The sequence below is a fragment of the Triticum aestivum genome, chromosome 2B (genome assembly GCF_018294505.1).
Source record: "Triticum aestivum cultivar Chinese Spring chromosome 2B, IWGSC CS RefSeq v2.1, whole genome shotgun sequence".
NCBI lineage: Eukaryota > Viridiplantae > Streptophyta > Magnoliopsida > Poales > Poaceae > Triticum > Triticum aestivum.
Window position 1 is genome coordinate 752,489,411 of NC_057798.1, and position 9,804 is coordinate 752,499,214.

Below are 9,804 nucleotides of genomic sequence, written 5' to 3' on the forward strand. Positions count from 1 at the left end.
TATACGTTCGCCACGTAGGATCCAGCCCATCGTGGCCCACCCTACTCCACATAGATTGGACTCTATCAGCATTCCAGATGAAAACCTAATCGCAATCCACTCCACTCGCCTCCATGCACAAGCTCCCGTCCCGCTATCTCCGACCTTCTCCCGCATAGCGGGCAGCAGATCTGGGTCCTGCACATCCCGAACTATTGACCCAGAGCTCGTTCCACGCAGCCCCGAGGAGGAGATGGGGTCTGTCTTGTGCTCTGCCCCTCCCGGGAGAAATCTGCCCAACGACAATGCTTGGACTCCATCCAACAGGAATCCATTGTGTCCGTCAGAGTGGCACATGGATCCGAAACCAGGGGTAGTCGCGGCTGCTCGCCGGAGACGGTGCAATCCGTCTGGTGTCCGAACGTTGTGGCGGATGGGCAACGGCGCACTAAGTTGGCGCACTGAGTTGGAGATGCACAACAACTTCAAATCGAACGCAAAATATGGCACGGCGTGCCTGCTGTGCGAGGCAGCGGGCGCGGCAGAAACTGACAAGGCGGAATCGCATTCTCCGGCGCCTCATATGGTGTCGGGCAACCCCTGGCGCCACAACCTCGTCGTGGTGGACGTGGCCGGCTCCAACCTCAACGTATCCATTATCGACCTCATATCCACCGACGACGTGCAAGACAAGGGCTCGACGAGGAAGAGTAGGGTATATGGGAGACGGGGCGCCTGAAGTCTGTGAGTCGATGCGTGTCCCATGTCCTACTCTACCGGTGACCGTACCAACACTCCGAGGGGTGCAGCCGGCCGTCGGACATGGGCACTGACAGAACAATAAGGACGGTTCAGTGAGAATTTATAGTGGTTTTACGTTGAATGGATTTGATGATTTACAAATGGGGTATCCAGCTATGAAAATGTTTTTTTTGTGTGTTGATTGATCACTATCCACGGACACGCCCAGACGCGTTTGGGGACGGATTTTGCGAGCGAAACTGCTCCACACACGATGTTCTCTGGGCGATCTGTGCACGACAAAGTAATCCAGCGGCCGTTGCTTCGTTGCGGAGCAGATTCCTACGCTGGATTTAACCGTCGTCTGCAAATCGTCTGATATTGTCGTCCGCATAGCACTGCTCTTTTGCGAGTTGTGGTTGTAGATGCTCTAGAACACATTGAAATGTGGGAGGCGGAGGTCAAAAAGAAAAGAAAAGCGTCAAACGCCAACGCCAGCTATTCTGAACAAGCTAGCCATGACCTCCAAGGTTGGGGACCTCGCAGGCGCATGCAGCATGCCATGCGCGCGTGCTAATTGGTCACAGTCCTCACCATCCGTGCCATGCCGCTGCAACTTCCGATGAGCAGTAATTCAATGAGGCTTTTAACATCTTCCGATGAGCAGTAATTCAATGAGGCTTTTAACATCTCCAATCCAAACAGCCCCGTAAAGCCTAGCCCCTTCAGATTCCACCCCAACCATTTACTGACCCTGCGAAGCCAACTCGTCTTCTTCCTCACCAGTTCCTCTTCCTCAGCAACTAGAGGTCACCACACCACACCCACGAACATGTCGTCGTCGAGCATGTCGAGCGACGGCGGACCAACTGTCGCCGTGAAGCTGTTCGTCGACAAGGAGAAGAGAAGGGTGCTGTTTGCGGAGTCCGACAAGGAGTTCGTCGACGTGCTCTTCAGCTTCCTCACCCTGCCCCTCGGCAGGATCGTTCGTCTCTTCGACAAGCAGTCTCAGGTGGGATGCCTCGACGAGCTGTACAAGAGCGTGGAGAGCCTCGGCCAATGTCACTTTCAAGCCAAGGCGTGCAAGGCAATGCTTCTTGCGCCGCTCAATGCTGCAGCAGCCCATTGCCACCGGCTTCAAGTCAAAATTGGCGACAGCAACCCTGTGTATCACTGCACAAATCCATTTTGCTCCTATACATTGTTTAGCTCCGTCCCTGATGCTGTATGCAGTTGTGGAAATGTTGTCCAGTACATCGAGGAATGGACAACTCAGAATCCTCGTGTTGCTGTTGAGGATGTTGTTTTTGGCATTAGTGGCTCCAAGTTCATCATAACTGATGATCTCCAAGTTTCTCTTGCATCCACGAAGGCTATGTTTTCTCTGATGGAACAATTTGGTATCCCAGGAAATGGGAACATCGAGGAGAAGGTGCTCCAACTCAATTCTAGCAAGGTCTGTCTCTGACTCTCTGTACGTTCCCATGCACATCACACTGAAGAAATTATTTGTACTGTAGGTAGTATACTAGTACTAATATAGTTGTATTGCATTTCTTCCAGATGACTAGTTTGCTCAGGAGAGCACTGCTGACAAAGCAGCCCTTAACCGGATTGTTTTTCAATGTTCCTATTGAGCCGAATGGTGCATATCTTGGTAAGCTTCCTGAAAACCTGTTGGCAAAACAAGCAGCTGAGGCTGATCCCAACTTCAAAGCCATCAAGGTAAGGCTTGTTCAGGCCAAGGATGATTCATCAGTACTGTATGCTGAAGTTGGGCAAGATTTCGTTGATCTTGTCTTTGGACTCCTTAGCATTCCACTTGGAACCATCATGAAGACTTTTAGTCAGTTTCCCCGAAACGGATGCATGGATAATCTTTCCAAGAGTGTTACTGGAAGTGTAAAGCAAGAATGTCAAAGCGTACTTCTATCCCCAGAGGCAGCGCCTTTCTATGGTTGCAACAATAGTGTACTGCAGGTAGAAGAATCCGGTCGTAGAGAAGGCCTTGTTGGATGCCGTTATTGTTATGAAATGAATCCCAGATCCCATAAACTTCATGGTGACCAACGATCTCAAGATTACGCCGTTATCCCTGACCAACACCATCTAGCTGCTGCATGCATCCAATATTCCGAAGAATAAGCTTGTGGAGAAAGAACTCACGCTCAACAAAACCCAGGTATTATCTTTTTCCATTGCCGGTAAACAATGCATGCATGCTACGGAGAGAGTGGAGCATATATTAGTAGTTCTGAACAAAGCAGTTCTCACTGGTTTACTTGTGCTGCCTCAACAGGTTCTGAAGATCATCAGAGCTGCATTCGAGACGCGTGAAGCACTCAGCAGTGCGCTTCTCCCTTGAAAGCAGTAGAGGTGTTGCCTAAGCTAGCCTAGCCCCGAGCCTCCTCCAGCCATCCACTAATCTGGAGCCCTAAATATGAGAAGATGTCACTGGAAGTTTTATTTTCTCAATGTTTATCGTTTGCAAAACTAGCTAGCTCCTTGTTAGTTGTTACTTTATATTGTCTTTTCGGTCATCATGCTGTAGACGTATATCGCCTACTCAATTTGAGTTTGACATGAACTCTGTTATACCCTTTATAATTTCTAATTCGTGCACATCAAAGAACTAGTAGTCGACTAATATTAATTAGATTAACTAGTCACGAAGCTGTATGCGCAGCACCGATCGAGGAGCTATGTTTGCTGAATCGGTCGACTAGTATGCACTCCGTTCATTCCAAAATAATTGAAGTTGTAAGATATTCATAAGTCAAACTTCTTTAAGTTTGACCAAGCCCATAGACAACCCCGCAAAGGTATGATATCGAATAATATGAAAATGTATTTCATAATTAACGAAATAGTTTTGGTTTTCTAGATGTGGACATATTGTTATGTAGATCTGGTTAAACTCGATGAAGTTTTGACTTTGGGACAATTCTAGAACCTTAGTTATTTGTGAACGGAGGGAGTGCTAGGCACCTTTCCATACCCTCGAAATAGATTAGTTGAAGGGACACCAGTTGTTCCCGGAAAAAGATACCGCAATCGTCCGTTGATCGAAGCAATGGCGTAGCTTGGCCTGCCGTCCATGGTGCCAAAGTGGCGTAGTGTCATGCCCAAGCCCACGAACGCCCTGAGGTGATAACTCCATCAACAACTTAACTGAAAACCTGACGAAGTATGATTAAATCCAAAACACTGTGTCGACGTACAATCAATGCAAGTTAGACCTAGAGTTTTTACTCCATAGCTCGAGAATCTGTGCTCATAAGTACCACCCAACTTAAGTTACCATCTACTGTCGCCCTCACTTTTAATGAAGTCACCAATGCAAACAAGATTGTCATGCTTTGACATCCGTACACGCTCACAACCCTGACGGTGATATCGTCATGCAACCAGACCTACCGCGTAAACGAGGAGTAGATCACGACACGACCACCAATATCAACAAGGTCACCAATGCTGCCAATAGCTCAGTAAGGGGGCCATCCGGTAGCCCAATTCTTCGCCAGTGATCAGACGGACAGTATGGACAAAGACTGTCGGGACCGCCAAGAGCCACCATGGGGTTGTAGGAATTCAGTAAGCGTCTCAGACCCATAGGGTGCCACATTGCATCTATTTATAATGTGGGGGCTTATCCCACAATTGCACGCAACACGAAAGATTGCAGCGCAAGGTTTGAGAAATCCTGATATGCAAGAAAAACTAGAGATAAAAGGAGTACTCGGTTGTAGTTTTATCTCAACTAAACAGATAAATAATAAGGTGGTCCGGTTCGACCAGATGAGCCAGAGCCAGGTCATCCCCTCGTGACCAGGGCTCTGTGACTTTGAAATTTCACAAGAGTGGCACGGGAATTAGCCTGTGTTGCTCAGTATCACTCGACAACCTCCCACGAAGGCCGCTTGACTACATCAACAATTGCACACTAAGGGAGTAGGTGAATCGGTTTCGATTCCAACGAGTTGATTGAGGTCTACGACTACCTATCGACCCCGATCATGACACAGACGGATTCGAAGACCAGACCAGGAGCTACTGACGGTATTCCGGCCTAGGGGTGCCTCGTCATACCAGAAGCCGGCTTGAGTAGGCCAGCCCGGGGCCCTTAGGTCAGTTATGGCCCTGGGTTGTCAAGCCGGCTCAGGACCCAACTACGAGACGATACAGAAAGCTTGGTACATGACAAGGCAAGCGACGTCCATGAGGAGTTTCTCCAAACCGACTAAGATTGTGTAACCCTAGGCCCCGACACCCATACATATAATTAAGCTGGTGTTGAGCTAGATGATTAGGGACAAAACCTTAGAGCTATTGCTCAATCCCTCGATCTTTGTAACCCCTATACATCAATAATAAACACGGGCAAAAGTAGGGTATTACCCCTTCCACGAGGGTTTTACTCATCTGGTTAGATACCCTATCGAGGGATTTAATCGAAATAACTTTGACATGTATAGTACTTTTCAAACGAGTCCTCGCTTAACATTTATTATTATAAAGGGTGTGGCTGGGTCTCAGAGACTTAACAAAGACTCAATCAAGTGACATAACATATATGAAAGAAAAAAACTAATTTTTTTTTGCACGAATCTCCATGCAAGATCTCACGAATATAACATCGACCGAGACATAACTAAGTTTCAGTCGACTAAGATTTGACAAAACTGCATTCAGGGCCATTGAAGGGCATGTGCGAACTGTGCGCTCGCACAGGGCCCCCAAAATTCAGGGGCCCCCAAATAGAGTCCATATACTATATGTATTAGTCTGAAAAAGTAGTTTTGGGCCAACAAGCACTCCCTTTTGGGCTTGGTCTATCTCTCCTGGATCTATCTGATCGATATATGAAACGGCAACAGCAAAGCACGTAGGTTCTGTGACTTCCGTCGTTTCCTTCCCTGCCTAATCCCTTCATTAATTCCCTTCCCATCTTTTCGCTTCGACTGAATCGGCGATCGCTTCTGCAGCCAGCGAAAGCAGCAGAGCTGCCGCGGTGCCGGACGCCGCCCTGCCGGCCGCCGGCCACGCTGCCGAGGTGCCGCCGAAGAGAAGGCCAACCGGTGCGGTGCCCTACACTCCCTTTTTCTCTAGCTATTTCTGATACAAAATAACTTGCAAACTTGTACAACAGTTTACTAATTACTAATATGTTTTAGAAGATTTTTTTGTCTAGTTGTTGAAGTTCGGAAGTTGTCACGGATTCGAGATATTCAATAGTCGCTCGTCCAAATCCAAAATCAAGGTTCTACCTTTTTCTTTATAACTGTCTATACAAGTTACAAGCCTATAATTCATGGAGTTTATCAGTTTAAATTCATTGATATTATTTTTTGTTTGGTTCATATACAGAACAATCATGCATTCTAGTTCTAAAAGAAACTATGATTCCGGTGCTTTCAAGCGTAAGAAGAAATTAAAATTAGAAGAGGATGCTGAATCTCAAAAGGGTGCCATTGATAAATTTGTTGTGAAAAGACCCCGAACTAATTCTGAAAATCAAACACCAGAAGCTAATATTGATGATGGTCATGGTAATATTGCAGAAGAGGCTGAGGTTCCCGCTACAGAAATTCATGAAGGTGATGATGCTCATAGTGATAATGCAGAAGAGGTCGAGGCTCCCGCGACGGAAATTGGTGAAGGTAATGATACCAATATTGCTGATGAAGATCATGGTCCTAATATTTCCGATGACATGAATAATTCTGTTCATCCTGATATTTTTTATCCTAGAAATTGGGATGGCCTTGATCCTAAAAAGATTGATATTTTGCTGCAAAAGGGTCTTAAAAGAGAAGATATTGAGCATGGTCTGTATGACAAGTTCTCTAGAAGGTTTTCTGCATTATCATTTAACAGAATTCTCTCAAATACAGAGAGTGGCTTGTATATAGTAGCGACCTTCCCAAAGTATTTTGTTTTTGTTGCAAGTTATTAAAAAGGGGGCTTGTGAGAGGCCAGCTAGCAAATGATGGTTTAAGTATCTGGATTCATCTTGGGGCTAGACTAAAAGAGCATGAATCAAGTAGAGAGCATATCACAAATATAACTGCATGGTATGACTACCGTCTTAGGTTCCAGAAGAATCAAACAATTGATAAAGTTGCTCAGTGAGAACTTGAAAAAGAAAGGAACATTGGAGAAAAGTTTTGCTCAGGATTTTGTTGATTGTAAAATTTCTTGATGACTGGAGTAGCGTAAAATATGATTGGTCGTACGACATATTCTATTATATATGTTTGAAATGAAAAACACAAAACAAAAAGAAAAAATAAAGCATAAATCATAAATCCTAAAACCCTAAATCTCTAATCCCAGTTGGTGTCACCAACCAGGACTAAAGGTCCCCAGCCCCCGACGTGGGCTCGTGCCACATGGTGGATTTTTGGTCCCGGATCGTGACGAACCCAGACTAGGGGGGGGGGGGGGGGGCTTTAATCCCCACCCTTTAGTTTCGGTTGGACTAATGACCAATTCTGCACTAATGTAATAAAGTGATTATGCTTGAGTTATATTATGTTTTTTTTTACAAATAGTAGGGCCCCATTTTTCTTTTCGCACCGGGACCCTGAATTCCTGGAGACGGGCCTGACTGCATTATAAGACGCATGCGCCGTCAAAACACTCCGAGTTAAAAATCTGTAACTTTCTTTCGAGAAAAATCTGTGTAACTTCTTTGTTACAAAGATTTTTTGAGAGCTATACCTGGATGGGTCCTGCTCAGCATCATCAACTGGGATTATCCTGACGAGATTCCTACAGTGCTGGTGGATAGCCGTCAGTTGTCACTGACGGTGTTCTTTTTTCGAAACGGAGGCAAAAGATTTGCCTCATCTATCAAAATAGAGGAGAATAGAGTTTTATAGAGTTACACAAGGCCGGAGTACGGCATGACAATTACTCGCGCGATACAATTTTTCCTAATTGTTTAGCCCCTGCAGTAGTTGTCACTGACGGTGTCACATATGAACTTGGCGGCTTTGGCCACAGCCACTTCGGTTGCTCTTGTTTGTTCGACAGGCCAGCCAAACTTCTTGTGGCGAGGGCGACAGCGAGTCAACAACTGAGGCGGATCTTGGCTATGAGATAGAAATGTGAGCCGGTCGATCGTCAGTTCGGCCAGTATAAAGCCGGTCGATCCTCAGTTCGTCACACACCTCTCTGTACTTCGACCAAAAGACAAAGCTCAAGTTCTGCAGAGACGACGCACGCATGGCCTCGACAAGGGCGGTGCCGGAGGTGCCGCTGCGGTCCGGCAACGCGAGGCCCATGCCAGCGATCGGCATGGGAACCGCCAAGTTCCCGTTGGTGCCGCGGACCACCGTGAAGGCCGTGCTGGAGGCCGTGGAGGTCGGCTACCGTCACTTCGACACGGCCACCGTGTACGCGACGGAGCGGCCCCTGGGCGAGGCCCTCGCGGAGGCGGTGCGCCGCAGGCTCGTGGCGTGCTGGGAGGAGGTGTTCGTCACGTCCAAGCTCTGGTGCACGCAGTGCCACCCGCACCTCGTGCTCCCATCCCTCCGGGAAAGCCTCCAGTAAGTTCGGTCGAGATAGCCACGCGTTACTTTCTACAGATGTTGATCATCTCGATGTACTCTCTCCGTCCGAAAAAATTTGTCCCAACCTTGTTTCTCAAATGGACGTATCTAGCACTAACTTGGTGCTAGATACATCCATTTGAGGGACAAGCTTTTTTGGACGAAGGGAGTATGTTTCATTCTTCAGGAAGCTGCAGATGGAGTAAGTGGACCTGTACGGCTGTACCTGATCCACTGGCCGATCAGCCTGAAGCCCGGACCAGCGGTGTTCCCGGTCAGGAGGGACGACGCCGTGCCGTTGGACCTCGACGGCGTGTGGCGGGCGATGGAGGAGTGCCACCGCCTCGGGCTCGCCAAGGCCATCGGCGTCAGCAACTTCACCACCAGGCACCTGGACAAGCTCATGGCGGCTGCCACTGTCCCTCCTGCAGTGAACCAGGTCGCCGAACATGAGTACTACGAGATATATTACCGAGTACTGTTCTAAATATTTTGGGAACTCAGCGGTGGGTGTGATCTGCATGCAGGTGGAGATGAACCCGGCCTGGCAGCAGAGGAAGCTGAGGGAGTACTGCGCGGAGAAGGGTATCCACGTCGCGGCCTACTCGCCGTTGGGAGGGCAGAACTGGTTGGGCGCCGGAAACGCCGTGCTGGACTCCGAGGTGCTTGCGGAGATCGCCATGGCCAGAGGAAAGACCATCGCACAGGTGCGCGCGCGCCACGTTTCTCCTGGCAACTGCAGGCTAGGAACACGCATGCAGTCCGTATGCGCCACACTAACCGATTCCTGTTTCTTTTCATTCATTCAGGTGGCACTGAGGTGGATCTACGAGCAAGGAGTGACCCCAATCGTCAAGAGCTTCAGCAAGCAGAGACTTAAGGAGAACCTTGAGGTATTCGACTGGGGGCTCACCGACGACGACCTGCGCAAGATCGGCCGGATTCCGCAGAAGAAGATCGTCAAAGCTGCGGGCGTCGTGTTCACGACTGAGGGCGAGTTCATGTCGGCTGACCTCGCAGACATGGAAATTGTCGAGGAATAGGCACTGCACCGAGAATGCCTGTTTCGCTGCGTGACGTCCTAAACTATAGTACTAGCTACTAGCTTAGTAAAGAATGGGATAAATAAAAGAAGTGTCCAGTGTTATGCTGCGGTCGGATGCTGTTATTATTCATCATTTCTGCGCAATGTTTCGAGTCAAGTTATCAGTGAAGATTGTGATCACCGTTGCCATCGTTCGAAAGTACGTTCTGCTGGAACCGAAGTTCCATACGGCCGGCCGGCGCATGATTTCCTCTAGATGGTCAGTAAACATGGCTGTCAATCGATCGTTGTTTCATTGCCCATCGACGCCACAAAGTCGTTTTGCGCGTTAACAGTATATAATCTGTTTTAAAATGTGTGAAATATGTTAATTATGATATCTTTCTTGAAATGAGTGGAATATGTTATAAAATCTTTTTTGAAATGAGTGAAATGTGTTAAATGAAATGAGTGAAATATGTTTTAAAATCTGTGAAATCTGAT

The 9,804-nt window shown here is 47.7% G+C and overlaps 1 protein-coding gene and 1 pseudogene across 1 annotated transcript; both read left to right on the top strand.

Annotated features, from left to right (window-relative positions):
* The first annotated feature begins 1,540 nt into the window (after positions 1-1,540).
* LOC123039550 (uncharacterized) lies at positions 1,541-3,085 on the top strand. The gene is made up of 4 exons (XM_044462669.1): positions 1,541-1,971; positions 2,038-2,176; positions 2,284-2,445; positions 3,020-3,085. The coding sequence occupies exons 1-4, from the start codon at positions 1,553-1,555 to the stop codon at positions 3,083-3,085; spliced, it is 786 nt and encodes a 261-aa protein (XP_044318604.1). The 5' UTR covers positions 1,541-1,552.
* Positions 3,086-7,950: 4,865 nt separating this feature from the next.
* Positions 7,951-9,391, top strand: LOC123042461 (deoxymugineic acid synthase 1-D-like; annotated as a pseudogene).
* Positions 9,392-9,804: the final 413 nt, after the last annotated feature.